The 19,016-nt window shown below is 41.0% G+C and overlaps 2 protein-coding genes across 7 annotated transcripts in view; one reads left to right on the top strand and one right to left on the bottom strand.

Moving 5' to 3' along the window:
* Window positions 1–1,178: 1,178 nt before the first annotated feature.
* On the top strand, window positions 1,179–7,325 carry TSSC4 (tumor suppressing subtransferable candidate 4). Of its 6 annotated transcripts, none has more exons than XM_081904353.1 (4): window positions 1,179–1,278; window positions 3,431–3,541; window positions 4,049–4,119; window positions 5,300–7,325. In XM_081904353.1, exon 4 carries the CDS (start codon window positions 5,386–5,388, stop codon window positions 6,406–6,408), a length of 1,023 nt encoding a protein of 340 aa, XP_081760479.1. In that variant the 5' UTR covers window positions 1,179–1,278; window positions 3,431–3,541; window positions 4,049–4,119; window positions 5,300–5,385; the 3' UTR covers window positions 6,409–7,325. The 6 variants fall into 6 exon arrangements, with proteins under 6 accessions (XP_081760479.1, XP_081760481.1, XP_081760476.1 ...); XM_081904350.1 differs by having other exon boundaries at window positions 1,185–1,327; XM_081904352.1 differs by having other exon boundaries at window positions 1,222–1,335.
* A 399-nt stretch (window positions 7,326–7,724) lies between these two features.
* The window catches only part of TRPM5 (transient receptor potential cation channel subfamily M member 5), a 48,232-nt gene continuing 36,940 nt past the window's right edge, over window positions 7,725–19,016 (bottom strand). The window contains exons 20-26 of the mRNA XM_081904689.1: window positions 18,272–18,446; window positions 17,046–17,214; window positions 15,360–15,538; window positions 14,554–14,686; window positions 13,138–13,210; window positions 12,292–12,382; window positions 7,725–10,221 (exon numbers count right to left, since the gene is read on the bottom strand). Coding sequence (XP_081760815.1) covers window positions 10,118–10,221; window positions 12,292–12,382; window positions 13,138–13,210; window positions 14,554–14,686; window positions 15,360–15,538; window positions 17,046–17,214; window positions 18,272–18,446 — 924 coding nt within the window. The 3' untranslated portion in view covers window positions 7,725–10,117. The remainder of the gene's footprint in view (window positions 10,222–12,291; window positions 12,383–13,137; window positions 13,211–14,553; window positions 14,687–15,359; window positions 15,539–17,045; window positions 17,215–18,271; window positions 18,447–19,016) is intronic.

Raw genomic sequence — 19,016 nt, 5'->3', positions numbered from 1 at the left:
TAGTGTCATCAGCAAACTTGATGATTTTGTTGCTGGAATAGATGGCTGTACAGTCATACGTATAGAGAGTATAGAGCAGGGGACTCAACACACAACCCTGTGGTGAGCCGGTGTTAAGGCTAAGGGCTGTGGACATATGTGACCCTACTCTAACCCTCTGAGAACGTTCTGACAAAAAATCCAAAACCCAGAGACAGGTGGAGTTGGAGAGTCCAATCGCCTCTAGCTTGGACACCAGTCTATGGGGGAGGATAGTGTTAAAAGCAGAGCTAAAATCCACAAACAGCAGCCTCACATAACTCCCCGGCTGCTCCAGATGGGACAGAGCAGCATGGAGAGTGGTGGTGATAGCGTCTTCTGTGGATCTATTTGCCCTGTATGCAAACTGATAGTTGTCAAAAGTTGATGGAAGACAGGAAATAATGTGACGGCACACCAGTTTCTCAAAACACTTCATGATGGAGTCAGTGCAACTGGTCTGTAGTCATTCAAACTACTGATTGTGGGTTTTTTAGGCAGAGGAACAATAGTTGACGACTTCAGGCAGGGTGGGACAATAGACTGGTGTAAGGACTTGTTGAAGATCTTAGTAAAGACCCTCGCCAGCTGATCCGCACAGCCCTTCAACACCTTTCCAGTGATGCCATCAGGTCCAGCAGCCTTCCTCGGATTCACCATCCTCAATACCTGTCTCACCTCGTGCTCCTCTACAGTGAATGAGGGGCCCCTATGGGCTGGTGGCTGTAATACCGGCGTCTCAGGTAATATCTCCTGTAATATCCCTCAGGTAAGTCCAGCTCAGTCGTCCAGCCCCCACCTCCTCAAAAAGTGCCCGCCCCCTCCGCTCAACTTGCTGGCGTGCAACTGTCAGAGATGCCAACTCAGAAGCAAGCGGGATTACGACCGCAGCCTTAGAACTCTTCTAATGTTTTCCTAACTCTACGGACCATGGAGGCGCCCACTTCACGCCAGAAATATCCCTCTCCCCGCCGCCGGCAGACGACGACGATAATAATAATGAAGAAAGCACTACAGTTCCCAGAATGCATCGGGAAGGGAGGCTACGAGGAGGACGAGGCTAGTCACTGGGCCGCGTTTTAGGCGAGAGGCCTTCTGGGATATGTAGTTCACCCGACGGGTAGCTAGCGTAGGGTTCTACAGCGACCCGCCAGGCGAGAAAGACTCCATGTCCCGGCGTGCGCAGGGAGGACGGCGCGGAATACGGCAGGCCGTGGCTGGAATTAGGCACAGCGGCGCCGCGGGTGAGGAGAAACGGAGGTGGGCTCTGCTCGCGGGGGAAGAAGTTGATGCGTTTGGCGGGACGGAGGTAGGAAGGTCGATGGCGGGGCGGAGTTCTGAGGGCGGGAGAGACGCGCTGCTGTTTCTTTTCCCATCGCAGGTGCTGCTCATTCCACGCGGGAGGGAAAGGACTTGCGTGGGGGTGTCTAACGGCCCCGAAGACCCATCATATTGTTTCCCAAACTGACCGCGGGGAGCCCCACTCGCTAATGGGCCTGTATCTGTTCCCTGGCTGCATTTATACTCTTCCACCACGCGCGCCTTTTTCCTCCAAGGGGCTCGGGGTGGCGCGCGTGCTTTCCCTCCCCCTTCTCATTTCTCCCCCCACAACAACCCTGTGGGTTAGGACAGAGAGGAAGTGAGCGGCCCAAGGTCACCCGGGGAGCCCCGTGACCGAGTGGGGGCGGGATTCGAACCCAGGTCCCTCGTCTGTGACCATTACACACCACCCAACCAACCTGGTCGTCAGAGGTACGAGGCCTCTGGAGAATAGGGCCGTTTATGGTTAATGGTCATTTTCCTCCATGAACTGCTTTGCTCTGCGCCGAAAGCCATGTAAACTAGCAGTCTTCAGCCTTTTCTTTCTTTGGATAATTTTTTATTAGAATTTAAAAAGAGAGGTGCAAACATTATTATATCTTTTTTAAAATCCAAACTATAACGTTAATCTAGATAAAATCACAGATCCAGAGGAAAAGGAAGAGAGAGAAAGAAAGAAGTAGAGAGATAGAAGGATTCTAAGATTTTTTTTAAAGTTAAAGAAACTAAAGAATTCCCGATTCTTCATCTGTCAGCCATATACAGGGTGAGTCCTTTAAAAGAGGCCCCGTGGATACAGAGCACACATGTTCCACAGGGCCTCTTTTAAAAAACTCACCCTGTATAAACATCATTCAACTCATCCACTCCAGTATTACACCCAGCAGGACTATTTTCTTTAAATCAACATTATCTTCAGCCTTCAAACCCGTATGTCAATATTTTTTTCTCTTTTTCATGCAAAAAGTCTGTAAGAGGTTTCCAATCTTTAGTAAATGTTAACAGTGACTTTTCTCTGATTAAACATGTCCATTTTGCCATCCCAGCTAAGTTCAATAATTTTAAGTCATACTTGCCAAATAATGAATTTGGAGACTCAGGTCTATTCTCTTTTTAAACATGTGGGTGGTGGTAATAATTCTATTGTGAGCCACCTGAGACGAGGCTTCGACATGAGTTCTGACTGCCCCTGCTTGAAGACCCAAGATATAAATCAGTGGTGATTGCTATACAGAGCTTTGGCTCAGTGGAATAGCACCTGCTTTTGCATGCAGAAGGGCCCAGGTTCAACACTTGACACCTCCTGGTAGTGCTGGGAGAGAACCGTATCTGAAATTCTGAACAGTCACTGCCAGTCAGTGTAGTCACTGAGCTTATATGGACCAATGGACTCAGTATAAGACAACTTCCTTTTTCTGTTTTTTTATGGCAGCAAATTTCGTAAGTTAACTATGCTCTGTATAAAGACGTGCATTTCTCTTTTTGGCCTTCTTTGAATCTACTACCCATCAATTTCACTGGGTCACTAAGTGGGAGAGATTTCTTTCATTTTAGCCTCCCCTGGGTTTCTACCTTCACCCTAAGACTGAGCTGCTGCACACATGAGTCGGCGCTTGCCTTGGTTTTATAGCCTCTCTTACCCAAGTATTGGGGCGAGAGATAGCATCTCTAGATGAAAGCACCTGAAAACATCAATAGCCAGGATATTTTGCATTTATATTGCACTTTGGAGTGTTCAAAGCACTTACAGATTTCTCATAACAGCCTTATAACATCTTTAGCCCTGTTCACAATAACTGTCAGTTAATATAGTTTTAACTTGCTCTTGTTTTGCATCCCTTGAAATTTATAAGTCGTTTGCTAATGCTCAGGGCAGGCTGACTGATATGTTTGGATTGAGAAAAAGTAATTTCTCCATAGCTCATGTTAATTAGAGATGAGAGACTTGGGGAGGCGGGAATTGCCTTCTTTGTAACAAGTTACGGTACTTTCTTGACTTTATTTTCTGAAGCTTTTTCCTCTATCATATAACTCTCGCTGGGCTCTGTGTGGGGGAGCTGTTTATTTATTTATTTATTTTGGCTTCCCACAGTTCAAATAAAAGGGATCAAGATAGTATGGAAGATTCTGAAGGGGACTTGTCTATTCTGAGAGAAGCCATCCTGTTTGAATTGCATCCTAATCAGATCATTGCAAAGAACTTGTGAGTCTTTTCTTTCTGGAAATTATTTTTTCATTTTTCTATTTACTGCCAGTAAGAAACAGCCAAAACCTCCCTTTAGGGGGCAAAACAAACCAACCAGAATCCACATAATGTAGATATGTTTTGGGACATTTAAATTTGGCCCATTGGCTGTTAAATTAATGTAAGTTAGATTTGGTTCTGTTCTTCTGATACAGCACAAATGACTTTTGGATAACAGGGTAGCTTATTTTAGTTGATGTGACAATTTAAATGTTCTTGCACATCTTACACATCTATGTAAGTTGCACATTGAAGTCAAGTACCTGAATAGCTGTCTTGATGACCGTATAAAATATGCAAAGATTCTGCTTTCCAGCCTTAAGAGAGGATTATTTGCAGATATTATTGTTAGTACAAGGCTAGAAGCCACACCTACCCAAACAGCAAGTACTATTAATGTACTATGAAATTTCAGCTCCACTTTATTTATTTGCGCTGATGATATGTCCAACCTCTTACTGCCAGGGTACAACATCTGAGAACCTTGGTGGCTTTAACTGACCCAGAGGATGGAATACTGTTTCAGACTCCAGATGGTGAGTGGCTAGTAGATTTATCCATGCCTGTTTACCGTCACCATAAAAGAGCTTTCTTCCTGTACAGTTCTTCCCTTTTAGGGAATTGGTCACTGGAGACTAAGGAAAATGTTATTAAGGGCCACTGAATGAGGCTAGCACACGAATGGGCGGGTGGGGGTGGGGATGCCAGACTCGAGAGATAGAGCATGATAAATATATGATAAAACTCTGGTGTTTGACTTGCACACAAAGGTACCATAGAAAATTCAATGAATCTGGAGCATCTAGTCCCTTTGTCATTTTTGTAAGGCATTTTAGGAACATGTAAGAACAAAATATTGTTCTTGCTATATTCCAGAGTTGGATAGAAGTCTGACAGTACCACATCAATGCAGATAGTAATAAAAAGAAACTACTGAGTTACAAACCCAGTAGAAGGAATTCACTTTTTACAAAAGTAGAAAATGCCACTGTCATACTAAATAAGATTTTAGTTTTCAAATGAGAAGCAAAATCTTGCGCAACTATTCAGGGGCAGCGAAAATTTAGTACTACCAGACTCAAAATTGTATGTCACAGATTTTGTTAATTTGTAAGTATTAGCCTAGAAGAGATCACATTCCTCTGTCTTATACAAGTGTTCCTTCCTTGCCTCATTTAAGACAGCTGATCTTTAGTGCCAGAAGACACTTTTGGCTGGAAGCTGCTGATGGATCATTTAATTTCTGAAAAATTATCTGTTAAAACTAGTGTTATATTCTGTAAATCTATGTTCTGGCCTACTACATGGAAAATTGCTCCGCTGGCAATTTCTGAAAGTATATTATTACCTGTGTTATGTGGAAGAGGATACACTGGTAGATTTAGTTAAATGATGAATGAATGAAGTGCTTTGACCTATTCAGGACTACAGGACTACAGAATTTATTTTAGAGAATTTACTAATTGGCATTGCTTAACACATTACAGTGTGACTGGTTTATAAAAAACCAAAAGCAACTCCAGAACTGTTTATCTGAGACAGTAGCTGAGATGGGCTTCTCCTGCTAATCCTTTTCTCCCTCCACCCCTTCCTTTGTATTGGATTTTTGTTTATAGAGTTCTTGAAGTACATGAAGGGCAGGTGTCATGGTATGGTTTCCTTTTCACAGTTGAACTTTACTGGGTTTTTTTTGTTTTTGTTTCATTTTTGTTCCAGGCTTTAAACTCCCCGGGCAGCTGGAAAACTTAATTGGCTGCAGCAAGGTCTAAGCCAAATTAGTATAAGCAAGCAACTGCCCCAATATGGGTGATGAAGGTGCAGGTGAACCCTTCATGGGTATAGTGGCTGGCGGGGCCGCCGATTACGAGGGTGTCCTTCCTTCAGACACAATTTCTCTGAGTGATTCAGATTCAGATGACTTTGGGTTTCCTGGCGATGCTGAAGTTGATACTGTATCTCCTGAGGAATCCCTTCCTTCAGATGATGTGGGTTGTAGATCAGATGAAAGCGGTGATCCTTTACACAGCAACCAAAAATCACCTGTGCAGCCATTTCACCTGAAAGGCATGAGTTCGAGCTTTTCCCAGCGCAGCCAGAGCATTTTTGACTGTCTGGAAGGGGCAGCCAAACGAGCAGTGCCCTCAATGGCTGAAGATAATGTGATTGATGGAAGATTTAAGCGGCCTCTGCCTCCACCCAACATTTCAAGCAAGATTGTTGCAGAAAGCATTGGAAGACAAAGCAAGCCACCACCAGCTCCTAAAAGTTCTCCAGCAGTTCCTGATTATGTTGCGCACCCAGAACGCTGGACCAAGTACAGCTTGGATGATGTTTCAGAGTCCAGTGATAAGACCAACAGATCAATTGCCATGGAGTTCCTGGAGGGCATGAAGACTAGAGGGGAACAGAGGTCATCCTCTCCTGAAAGCTACACCCCGTCCTTCAATCAGGATCCCTCCAGTTCTGGTGCTGGAAGGATTGTCTTTACCAAACCCACAAAAGTAGGCTCAGATAGGAAAAGAGCTGCCGCCAAGGAGGATGAAGAAGACAAGCTTAGTGATGCAAACAAAGAACCCAAAGAGAACCCTCCAAAGAAGCCTAAGACCCAGAACAAGGAGGAGGGTGTACTAGACCCTTTAGATATAAAGGAAGCAGAGGATTGGAAAGAACCAAAACTAAGTGTTCAAAGAGGATCTGGTGTAGATTCTTCTCAGGCAGATGAAGAGACAGTGGTGGAGACCATGGGATTCCATGGTAGCAAGAAAAGGAATAGGAAGCATTTCCGACCCAAAGCCAGCAATGATGAAGAGGAGGAAGAGTCCTAAAGCTGGATAAATTACAGTGTCTTTAAAGAAGTGTTTCCCTAAAATTATTTTCTTCATTGTTTGCATGAGTTTTGGCTACTTGCTTGCTTTGTTTAGCATACTTGGAGCTGTGACTTAGATATATTTTAGCATTCCATTTACCAATTTCATGATGTCCCTCTGTATTGTAGTATCAAAACTAGACAAAATTTTAGTTTGCAGTGGTGCAGAAATGTCTACAAATACTCTGCCTGTAAAGGATCATCTGGTTGTTGTTGTTTTTCACTTTTGGAACAAATCTTACAACTGCATACCTGTATACTTCTCCAGATTTTGTTGAGCTACTGTTTTGCTTAGCACTTTGTGTAAAATCTTTTGACTGGCATCCCATCTCTGAGTACTGGTAAATCATGCCATGTGAATGAAGCCCAATATGCATCCATATATTTGTTTGATCAAACAAAGGTTTAGTCCAAGCCCATACCTCTCCACACTGCCAATGAAATTAAAAGCACAGTAAGTAACAAGCCATATGCTGTAGAAGCACTGAAAATGGGAAGTGTCTACATGCTGTAAAATGCAGCATGGATGTTCCCTTGTTTCTATATAGCATGGTGCTTGATAGCAACAAATTAGGATCATGGAAGCAAAGCTTGCAGGGAACATGCACACATTTTTTAAAAGCTAGAAAAGACAGAGCCAACGACCAGAATAAGACTTCATTGGATTATGGAATATGAAGAATGATCTCAGCACTGAATATCCACTACTTCCGTCCTTTGCAACTGTGATGTTTCCATCTGCTCCCTAAAGTAAAGTGATTTCATAACAAATTAACTGGATTTGTTTGGGAATTAAAGGACTTAAAATGGACTCTTTAACAGACCTACTATGTGATCCTTTTCATATTATCCTTGGTGTCAATAAAAATTTTAATTCTTGCTTTTTTTGTCCAAAGGTATGTGTGTTAGCAACTGGTGATGCTTGTCAAGACTTGACAGGTATATTTTCCCTACCCAACCCTACCTTCTCTCTCCAGCAACAGCTCTCTTCCACTCTCTTATCTCTGTCCACAAGCTGCTTCAACCTATTATGAGCAGTAGCAGCAGTTATTAATCTGTTCTTTGGTGATTGTAGTAGAATCAAATTGGTTAGGCTCACCTTGGGATGCTGTGACTGAAAAAGAGCTTTTCCTATATCTCATTGTTTTGGGCCTCAAGAGCCTCACTCTTGACTGCTGGTTCAGACACAGGAGTATCTGATAAGGAGGAGAAAGGTAGCCATTTAAATTGCACAAAACCACATTAAGGCCATCACGCAATCACTTAATGAAAATATGTTTGTTTGTTTTTAAAAATCACATATATAATGGTTTGCACCTGAACTCCAGCCACTCAGAGAGCCAGTGTCTGGAAGGGGGGTTAGAATGTTGGGAGACTGGGTTCAAATGTGCACCAAACCCAAACAGTCCTATTGGGTGACCTTGAACCAGGTATGCAGCCTAACCTACTTCAGAGGGTTATGAGGATAAAAAGGAGTCTCATATGCTCTGGTAAGGGCAGGATCACAGGTATGCAGCTGCCTCACTGTGCAAAGCTGCATCTACCCTAGCTGGCTAATTAGGTCCACAGACTTAAGGCTCCTCACTACTGATCTAGGGGGGATTTTCTTCCAGCATATTTTATTTATTTTTATTTCATCAAATTTATACACCACTTGATTGTTTAAAAAAACAAAAAAAACCTCAAAGCAGTTTACAAAATAAAGCAATAAAATTATCACTATGGAAAATTAACAGTAATTTAAAACATTTGAAGAGTTAAAATAGCAATAGACCCAAAAAATAAGACTCACATCAACTTTCTTAGCATCTGGGTAAGATGATAAATTAAAAGTAGTTGACAAATTAATAGTATTTATAAGCTAAATCTTCCCAACTTTAAAAATGTAATGTAGCAACCATAAGCCAACCAAGTAATATCTTGCAGCGCAACGATGCTGAGATTTCAATATGTCTCTAAGGAAAGGAGCTTCAGAACTTTTATTATTTCAGTCTGCAAGATGGGAGCAATCAGCATAAATGTTTCTCGCCTTCATTTTATTTTTCTCCCTTATGAGCTACTCAAGTGGCTTTGCAGAGTAAGCTAACTGCAATCATGAAGCATTGTCATTTCCAGCATTACCTTACACTTTGGTGCTTAATTTATGACACATCTGCATGCTTTAACATTTTACACATCTGTGTTTTTGAAAAAGCACCAGATCTCATTTTGCTGGATCTCTTGGTCAGCACTTCAGGGGAGTAACAGCTAGCTTCCCCCTAGCGCCACCCACCCACACCCACCCACCCACCCACACCCACCCACCCTTAGGTGTGTCCACACCCACACACCCAACTTATTCTAGTGGCAACTTCCAATGACCTCAGACATGTTTGGGAAATGTAGAATTCTGAAAAAAGTTGGTCTGCTTCAATGCTGACTAGGTGCTTGTGTCCTACTTACATTAATCAACCTGCAGCTGCAACTCAAAACAAGTAGCTGTATTCCATGGAGGGAGACATTTTGTCATCTAACAATATGGCATTGAGCATATGCATGTGACATTTCCAGGATTATATCCTGGACATGTTTTTGGAATAGTTCTTCACATGGAAGGATGTACCCATTTAGCTGAACATTATTTTTTTCTAAACTGTCACTACGGCTAAACTCTGGATTTCTTTATCTGATGGTCCAGTGAGAGGTAGCTTCTGTGGTCCTATTTATTTACTATTAAGAAGTCTATGCTCTTTCAGAACCATCAGATGTAGGTCCCTTGTGGCCAGACAAATTGCTTTCACCCCCAAAAGGTGAGTTAAGGTGCATTTTCTGCATTGTTCACCGGGCGTGGGAATGAGATAAGGTCATTTTTCCCCCTTTAGCAGGCATAATAGCTGCATCACTATCAGAAATAACAGCAAATGAAGCACTTTCTGATTATTGCATCTCTGCTGGGAAGACTTACCTGCTTCCAAGCAAATGCTAAAGGTGAAATAACAATGCCAGATTATTGTGGCAACCTTGCCTGCCCTTGTGACTGCAGTAGGGTTTAAGAGAGCTTGTTCAGTAATAGTGTTTTACTACTGTCAGTAGTAAAGACTGTTGCAGGTGGTAGAACCTTGCTGGGAAGAATCTTCTAAGCAGCTCTCTGTTTTACAGGCAAACCTGGTGATCCATTTTTTTAACGGCAGTTGTGATATGTGGAAGCTTAAAGCTGCGGCTTTACATCCATAGTGCTATTTTCCTCAGTAGTACAGAGATCTGTCAAAGTAGCATATTGGTTTATTTGCAAATTAATACTCTGCATCATAATTGGATTTTTTAACTAGTTTCCTTCAAGAAGGAAAAAGTATGTGCAGAATGTATTTTGAACATATAATGATTAAGAAGGTTTGAAATGGTTTGGCATGAGTGGTTTATTTGCATGGCATAAATTAGAACAGCAGCACAAGTTTAAATATTGGACTGCTGAGAAGGTGATTGATTATTAGAAGCAACCAGTCAGCATTTATAAGGCTAATAAATTGGATGCAATGCTTCTCCATAGGCTTTTTATATGTTTGGTACGGAAGACAGAGTAGTACTCGGCCATCAAAAGAAAAACCCCTTTAGGTAATTGAAGACCATGATGAATATGTCAAAAAGTCAATCAAAAACACAGCAAAATGTTTGATCTTCTGCAAGTAGCGTTAGTTATCGATGTACATCATGTCATCTTCAAACTGATGGGTGCCTTCTCCAGCTTCATTGCCTTCTGGTGCAGGCGTTTGATTTGTACCTGTGGTTATGAAACCTGTGGAGGTTTTTGGAGTAAAAACACTGGTTAATATGAGCAGGTATGAGAGTTCTTTTAGGCCAGACAGTTTTACTAAATAACAGCAGAGCTATTTCCTTATAATCCCTTTCATCCATGGTATCTGAGTTTTCTTTTAAAAGAAGGGGGGAAATCATTGAGAGGGTTTTCTTACATTTTGTGCCTATTAAAATTCCAGCACCAAACATCCATATACTATCTCTTATTTGTTTCAGTTGGGCAGATTGATTAGGCTGTAGCAGCAAGAAGAGGATAAAATATTGCAGCACCTTAAAAACTCATCAGATTTATTGTAGCATAGGTTTTCATGGAATAGAGCCTACTGCATCAGATGCATGAAAGGGTTGTCCTAGTTTTGCACACAGACCAAGATGGGGGAAAGTTTGGAGAGAAACAATAATGAAATGCGGAAGTGAAGTAAGGCCTGACATTTTTCTTGTAGTTACAGGTAGGTAGCCGTATTGGTCTGCTGTAGTAGAAACAAAATTAAAAACAAAAAAATTCCTTCCAGTAGCACCTTAGAGACCAACTAAGTTTGTTATTGGGATGAGCTTTTGTGTGCATGCACACTTCTTCAGATACACTGAAACAGAAGTCACCAGACCCTTATATATAGTGAGAGGGTGGGGAGGGGTATTACCTAGAAGAGTGGTGGGAATGGGTGATTGGCTGATAGGTGTGGTAAACCTGTTGACAACTGTTAACGACTGCAATTGGTCTTACAGGAAAAAGAAAGGGGTGAGATGGCTAAAAATAGCTTTACCATGTATAATGAAATAAGAATCCAATGTCTCTATTCAGAGCAGGTCTCTCCATGGTTTTAAGTTTTGTAATAAGTTGCAATTCAGCCACTTCTCTTTCCTGTCTATGCTAAGTTAACACCTGTAGTTATTTTACGAAGCAAAGGTTTCTTTCCGGTTGATGGTGTTAAAATAAGCATAACTAGGAAGATAGCATCTTTGGTTACTGCTGCTGTGACTGGTCAATTGAATAAATGCAAGCTTTGCATAGAAATGTCACAGACTTTCCTGGACTCTTGCGTTTCCTGGCCTTTGGCTTCACTGTCTAGAATTATTCTTCCTCTGTAGTGTCTGGTGTGCCAAGTAATGATAAGACCAACAAAGTATTTTCTTTTCAGCAGCCTAACATGGCTTCCCCTCTGGAATTTGTCACTATGGAAGGCACTGGATTTAGCCAGATGAAGTAGAAATCCATTAATCTCACAAAGATGCACATTAATCTCATGAAGAGACAGAACAGACATTTTTCTATTCAAGGGCAAACAGTTAGATACAATGACCTAATGCATAAGCAAGGGCTTCCCTGTTAGCTTTGGAACCAGCGTATACTTGCATCCCTCAATGCATGTGGAGAGCAGCTGTCAACTTAATGGAGTCCACAAAGCTGAGGGAGCTGAAAAGCAGACTGTATGCTTTGAGTGCTTATCTTCACAACTGAGCATTTTGATCTGTACTGCTCAAACTGATTCCAGGGTGTAAAGTTCCAGTGGAAATGTTAAGCATCATGACAGGTTCAAGCATGAATCTCTCTCTCTCTCTCTCTCTCTCTCTCTCTCTCTCTCTCTCTCTCTCTCTCTCTCACACACACACACACACACACACACATATCCCAGGTCTGGAACTTGGAAAGCGCATGATGCAGCAACCTTGCTGAAAGTCTGGGTTTGGTTAGTGCCTGGGCAGGAGACTGCCAAGGAACCCCATGTTCACCACCTTGAGTTCAGTGGAAGAAAAAGCACCTTAAGTAATCTCTGTAATTTTTAACAACAAACACTTTTTGATAAATTGTGTGGGCTGTTTAGGGAAGCTTTTAATGTTTAATAGATTATTGTATTTTAATATTATGTTGAAAGCCACCCAGAGTGGCTGAGGAAACCCAGCCAGGTGGGCGGGGTATAAATAATAAATTGTTGTTGTTGTTGAGTATAAATAAATTGTTGTTGTTATTTTCTACTTAGCCTTTTAATGCTGATTTTTCTCTTTAAAAAATGTTTAACTTTCGTTTATTTACTTTCAGAATCTTACTCACGTGTGTAGTTCATAGGTTGTCTGTTCAAAAAGAAGCTGTTGTTGCTTAAGGTGTCTGCCATTGAGGAAAGGGTAACTGTGCAGTAGGAGATCTACAAAAGAAATGGTTTTGGTATCACCACGTCTTCCATTACCATTCAAAATGACACACTGGCGTTGCAATCCTAAAGAGATCTGGCAGATTTGCTTGCGATTTGAATACATTTTTAAAGCACAAATTAATCAGCTAAAGCATAGCTTCACAGTTGCATTTTTAGCTCTGCTGCTGGTGAGCACCTTGTCTCTAATCTACATTCAGCCAATGACTTATGGACCTTGGTCTTAGGTGCCATTTGAATGAATAATATTGAAGACAACTTGCTGTATCTGCGCTTCTAGTTTAGTAGGGATGTGAAGGGCGAGGGAAATCCTTGCTAAGGTTCAGAGTCCAAACTTTAGACCATAGATTGACAATGAAGGCAAGATAAAACTGTACTGAAAAGTTTCCTCACTAAAGTGGGAAAATTAAAAACTATTGACTGACTGATGGACAAAAATACCAGTTTGAATGGCAGGGTGCCTGATCTCTATCTGATCAATAAATGTAATCATTATAATTTATGTCATTTAAAGATAGGTTAACAAATTCATATTAGCATATAGGGAGGAATTTCTTGACCAGATATTAGTTAATCAACACATCAATTCTATTTTGTCCAAATAAGCTGAGACATATTATCCTGTCTATACAATGCTTTGTAAGCAGATTTTGGAAAGAATTGTGCAATTAAATCCATACTAAAAAATTCTATAGCTATACCCTGCATGAACAAAAGCATAACTGAAACACAAGAAAAAGCATTCTTACTTGTGATTCCAAAGATCTAAGTCGTTTCTCTTGGTCTTTCAGACCATTAAAGTACTTTGAAAGATTGTTCACCCTGTTTTGAGGGAGGATGAAAATCAAAACCGTGAGCAAAGAGGTAGGCACTAGAGGAGTTTAGATAGACATTTTATTGGATCAAACATGGATTAGACTCCAGTACACAACAGGGATAGTGGCCATTGGGTCTGTTGCAAAGGATTCAGTCCAGTGAAAGTATGTTGAGAGTTAAGTCCTTCTATAATGTAACAGTTAAATTGTGTAAATAGAAAGGGCAGTGGGATTGAATCTACCTTCCTTCCCCCCGGCCCCAAACTGGCTCACACCTGCCTATACTGACTCTGTTTTTCTACCTGCAATTCTTGCTCCCCATTTCTTGAGCAAGTGTGCAAATTGTGGTCATTGGTGTAGGTCCCACACGTATACAGGAGTTCATACAGCTGAGATTTCAATGCAACCCTTGCTAAGTTGCAACTCTGTGGGCTTACATCTGCTCCCATCAGTGATTCTGTGGCAGAATACAGCCTCTCTGCTTTACAGAAGGGTCATGAGATTTGGACAGCAAATGGCTTGAATGCATGCTGTGTTCCTCTAGTTCCCATGCAAAATCTGTTTTCTAAGTAATTGTGCCCTGAGTAATTTGGAATGCTTTGGTTACCCACTTAATATAGGGAAGGAACTGCTTATCTTCTGTCTCAGAACCAAACTAGGCACTCACATGATGACTTAATATGCATGGACTGGTTTATAAAGCAGGAATGGTTTTGTTTGTTTGTTTTTAATTTAAATGGAGTGGGGTGGACTTCTAGGGCTCGAGTCAATCTCTGGAGAACATTTTCAGGCAGTGTAGCTCAGGGAAGCGAGTGGCTTTCACTTCCTCTAGAGATGGATGAATTTGTCAATTTTGGGTTCTCTCAGTTCCTCATCATTCAGTTCTAAATTTAAGCCCTTGTAAAAATCAGCATTTAATGCAGATTTCTCTTAATATACACTTTTTTCTGCAATGCAATTTCCCCTAATATAATGCTTTTTTGTATGTTCATTTGCAAGAATATCTGCATTTTAGGCACTTTGCCCTAGTATGTGCATCCTTCTACACATTACTTGGCTGGAGAATTTCATTGCAAAATTTGGAGAAGTGCAAGTGTTGAAGCATGATTCTGTTTCAGTTCATGCATTGTTATGGACAATGAGTATTAGATAGGTTTGCCTTTAACCTGAACTGAATCATTTTTTCTCTCCCTTCCCTAAGTTCCGTTTTCCATGCATTGATAGAAAGTAAACTCCACCTATCCAACTTTATAACCAAATCAATGTTCACATGTTTAATAAACACAGACACAAAAGTCTGGTTTGGCCCTCAAAACAGAGATTTGGAAGTCTCCATCCGTTGATACGCACTTGTCTGACATTTTCTTTAGCCTTTCTTCACTGCTTTCTTTCTTCTTTGTTTCCAGATTTGCCAGGTAGTTTTCTTTTTGTAGCATCTCCCACATTATGATTTTTTGATCCAGACCTCCTGGCAGATCTCTTTCTAGAGTAAAAGAAACAAAACAGCACAATGTGATTAAGTATGAGGGTTGGGGAACGCCAACCTGTGTGATAGAAGAAAGGAAGTTCAGAGCCCAGTGAATCAGATTTTCCATGCCAAAAAAAAATATTGCTGTTCATTTATACTTAGTTCAAGACTAGAAAATCGTGAATAAGTCAGATAGGTTTGTGTTGACTTCTAGAGCTCCTTCACATGCACACTTGATATGACTGGAGCTGTGAGAGGTAATAGCTCTAATCATCTACAGTATTAGAATGGATCTGTGAGACCACTGCAGATAAAAGCATGCCCATTCCCCCATTCTTAAATATTCAAAATCAAACTTCTAGAATGCTCAAAAAATATTAAATTATTGAAGACAGAGCTGTAGTTTCTAACGCTGAGTGCTATCTTCTTCAGTAATCTGTATCCTTTAAAAAATATTAGTAACTTGTCATTAATTATTTAGAAAGAACATTTAATTGCTATTGCACAAAATTGATTTTTTTGAAAGCAGCTTTAGTCAGAAGTGAGCAGAACTATTGTATCAGTTCACATTGCTTAAAAGGTAATGTTTTTTAATGGAGGCAGCGCACATACTTGCTTGAGAATCATCCTGCATGTGTGGACCCTCGGATTGTGCTGAACATCTTACCATTACCTCTCTACAGCTTACCCAGATGCTCTTTTTTGTGCTCTGTCTTTTTAAAGATCCGTCTAAGAAACAGCTTAATGTGGTCAATAATGATGAAGGGAGGGGCAAACGCAGGTCGGCCGTGGTATTCCACAATCAAGTTGTAACGCTGAAATTTCCAGAAGATGTCTGCATTTCCCTGAACAACCTGAAAAGTGTAACTTGAACAGGGAGGGGGGAGAATCACACCAATAAAATCTCATGTTTATTTCTTTAAGCCATTTACATACCGGTTAATCACCAAAGTTTCTAACATTGTGCATGAAGGTTACAAAAATATATGGTAGGATAAAATCAAGCAAAATTAGTCCAAGACAGAAAACTTTCCCTATGATACCCTGCTGATGCTGGAATAGAAAGGTTTTTGGCAAGAATGTGAAGCTCAGCAAGGAGGTGCCTGATCTATTCTCAGCCAGGAAGGAGTTCCACAGAATTGCTTCCAAAATACTGAATGCACAGCTTCTGGTGTATATAAGCAGTCCATCTGAGCCATGATGGAACATTAACAGAGACTCTTCCAAAGATCCCAGTAATTGGGCAGGCATATAAGGCGGAGTTGGAAGCAACAAAGAACTGTCTCCCAATGTTGCATGAATCAGCTCTTAAAAATAATAATAATTCCACAACCATTATTTAGGGGCTTTTAAAATAGCATCTTTCCAAATGTGTTGCGTACCTACATTCACATTTGGAAACAACTCATTTAAAGCGCCTGCAGATTACTTTAGCCTGTATTTAATGCTTCTGTTTTTGGTTGGCTGTCACTCAGCTTTACAATAGGCAAGCCTTTGACTTTTATTCCACCATGTACACACATGGGGAGGTGCAAAATGTGTGCAGTCTTATTAAGACTATAAAATGTGCCAATTTAAAATATTTAAGGTTTGGATTGGATCCAGACTTGCCCTTTCATATATGGAAGGTTTTCTTCCCTTCTTGGGAGGGGCCAAGAAGCTGTGGGGGCTCCCTGCTGGGTTTCCGCACTCCATCCCCCAGAGCCACCTGCCGGAGCAGGTTTTCAAGGAGGGGAAACGGTGGACCATAGAAGAAATGTGGAATTGATGAAAAGGTCCTTCTTCAGCAGGAAAGTCCCATAGGTGTTCTACCCATAGGTTGCCTGAACCCATTGTCTTCAGATGTAGTAAAATCTTATCAAATCTTTATAGAATAATAGTGTTGATGTTTATCCATACTGGGCCCTGATGTATTAAACCCTTTATATGCACGTAGTGAAGAGAAAGCTTCCCCTCTCCCACCTGTTCTAAATAATTTGTGTATATTTAATTGAATTCTGCAGAAGAAATGAAGATATTGCTTTCTTTGTCATGTTCTGGCTATAGTTGGAAAAAGCAATTACGTTTTCCAGCCCATTCTGAAGTAAATCAGCTGAAACCCATTTTAAATGGCTTGTGAATCACACTGACTGTATTAACAACTCTCCTGCTGAGAAAGTTGGGCGCCTCTAAGTTCCAATGAAATCAATGGCAATTAAGCACATCATTTAATATGCCAATGGGGCTCTGGTGTTTTTCTGGATTGCACTCGTTATGTGGAAAAGGAAGACAGTCATGACTGTTCATGTCTATGCTGTTATTGTTCGTGCATTTAATCAGCGATTGTTGTATGCGCTTCCCTCTTTTTATAACAGGCAGGAAAAAAAATACTTGCCTGAACATGGCAATCAGGAGATTCATAAGCAGTACATTTGTAACCAGCAGGAAAATGACTAAGAGGACTATGACAAGCCAGTTGGCATAGGCATTTGGGCACGACGATGCATTATCTGTCAGGTTTGCCATTGGGCTCGGTGTGCAGTTTTCAAAGTTCATTCGAGATGCTGTAGTGGATTGAAAACAAAGCAATTGTCACTTTGGGAAGCTACTGATTGTTAGGCCTGTTAATTGCTGAGGCTGTTCTCTTTCTGCTGTTCAGATAAGCAGAAATTTTGTTTTGTTTTGTTTTTTGCAATTTCACAGCTTCAGTACCATGAGGTGTGCTTGATTTTGCATTGTTGCATAATTAGGGCACTGGATTATCTTAATGATTAGCAGAGAAAGCATTACAAGTATAGTTGACGCACGCACGCGTGCACACACACACACATATTCAGCGACAGAAATTACATATCTATATAATGCAAATCTCTATTATTTTTACTATTATTAATGATCTGTCCTTCACCCTAAAGTCCCAGGGTGGGTTACAACATTAAAACACAATATTAAAACAGTTTAAAGCAAAAGGAGAGGGGAGTTCATGACATGTGGCAGCATTAGGTTTGAGAACAGAATTGGCCTTGAACATCAGTGTAATGTGCAGAAATCAAAAGGCGGAACTTTTCAGACTAGAGGTAAACATTTCCACCCACCGATGTGCACTCATAAAGGCAAATCTACAGTACTGCTCAGCTTTAGTGGGAACATTATTATCATTAATATTTATTAAATCTTGCCCATGGGAACCCAAAGCAACTTACAAGCAAGCAAACAAACAAAAATCCACATTAAAACCAAGGAAGAAAAGAAATATATTAAAAACATCCCACCCACTACTAAAAGGCCACAGGTATTTAAAGGCCAAAGGTCTGGTTATAGGGGAAAGTTTTTGCCCGGTACCTAAAGATACATAATGATGGTACTAGGTGAGCCTCCCTGGGGAGAGCATTCCACAAATGAGGAGCCAGTACAGAAAAGGCCCATTCTTGTGTTCCCACCCTCCAGATTTATTGTGGAGGGGAGCACACAAAGAAGGGCCTCAGATGGTGATCTCGGGAACATTTGTGGAGCAAGAGTACAGCAGTGCTTGGGGGCCATGCTAATTGTAGAAACAATGGCATGGTTTCATGCAAGTCTAAAACAACAGCAACAATAGGTATTTTAATTCCTTAACCTTACAGTCTATTTCATCCAGCGGAATCTGTCCAAATATGTGAAGATAGGGGCGGTAGAGCACCCTTCTGAAGATCCATTCTGCTCGACTGTCATCAGGATGGAGCAAGGCTTGTGTGGTCACGCCATAGGCAATGAGCCATACACTCAGGAAAAAAAGGAAGAAGAAAACATCCTTCATCTGTAAAAGGAATACATAGTCTGAAACCAAGACATAGATTAGGAATGTACAAAGGAGATAATTAAGGGACTGAGATTGCCTTCTTGACAGGACTTCTCATTTCTTTACGGAAGCAAGGCCAAGGCCTGTAGGGAGGGCAATTTTGTGCTACATGTATGGCATAATAATACAGTGAAATGTCAGTTAAATGGTAGGAAGTCATACCAAACTGCACCCAAGCAGTTGTGCAAGGTTTCTTTCTTGCTGTTTAATTCAGTCCATGTCATTAGAGTACATTATTACTATTACAGGCATGGGGAACCTCCCCCAGCAGGATTTCAGTGTCTCTTTGAGAATGTGCAGAGTGCCTTTCACGTTTCACTGTGTAATCACAAGTCCACGCACACACTCATGGTTGCTTGACCACTTACATTCCACTCAGGTAAAGACTACATGCCCTACATGCAGATTTCACTATACCCTCCAACATTTCTCCGATGAAAATAGTGCTATCCAGAAGGCCTGGGTTTGTTCCTTTGTTTTAGGAAATACTGTACATCATTGGTTTTCATGTCCATGTGAAATCTTGTA

This window comes from Podarcis melisellensis (assembly GCF_964234715.1).
Source record: "Podarcis melisellensis genome assembly, chromosome: 1".
Classification (NCBI taxonomy): Eukaryota; Metazoa; Chordata; class Lepidosauria; order Squamata; family Lacertidae; genus Podarcis; species Podarcis melisellensis.
The sequence above is the reverse complement of the archived record's forward strand: the minus strand, read 5'-3'. Positions and strand labels throughout refer to the sequence as shown.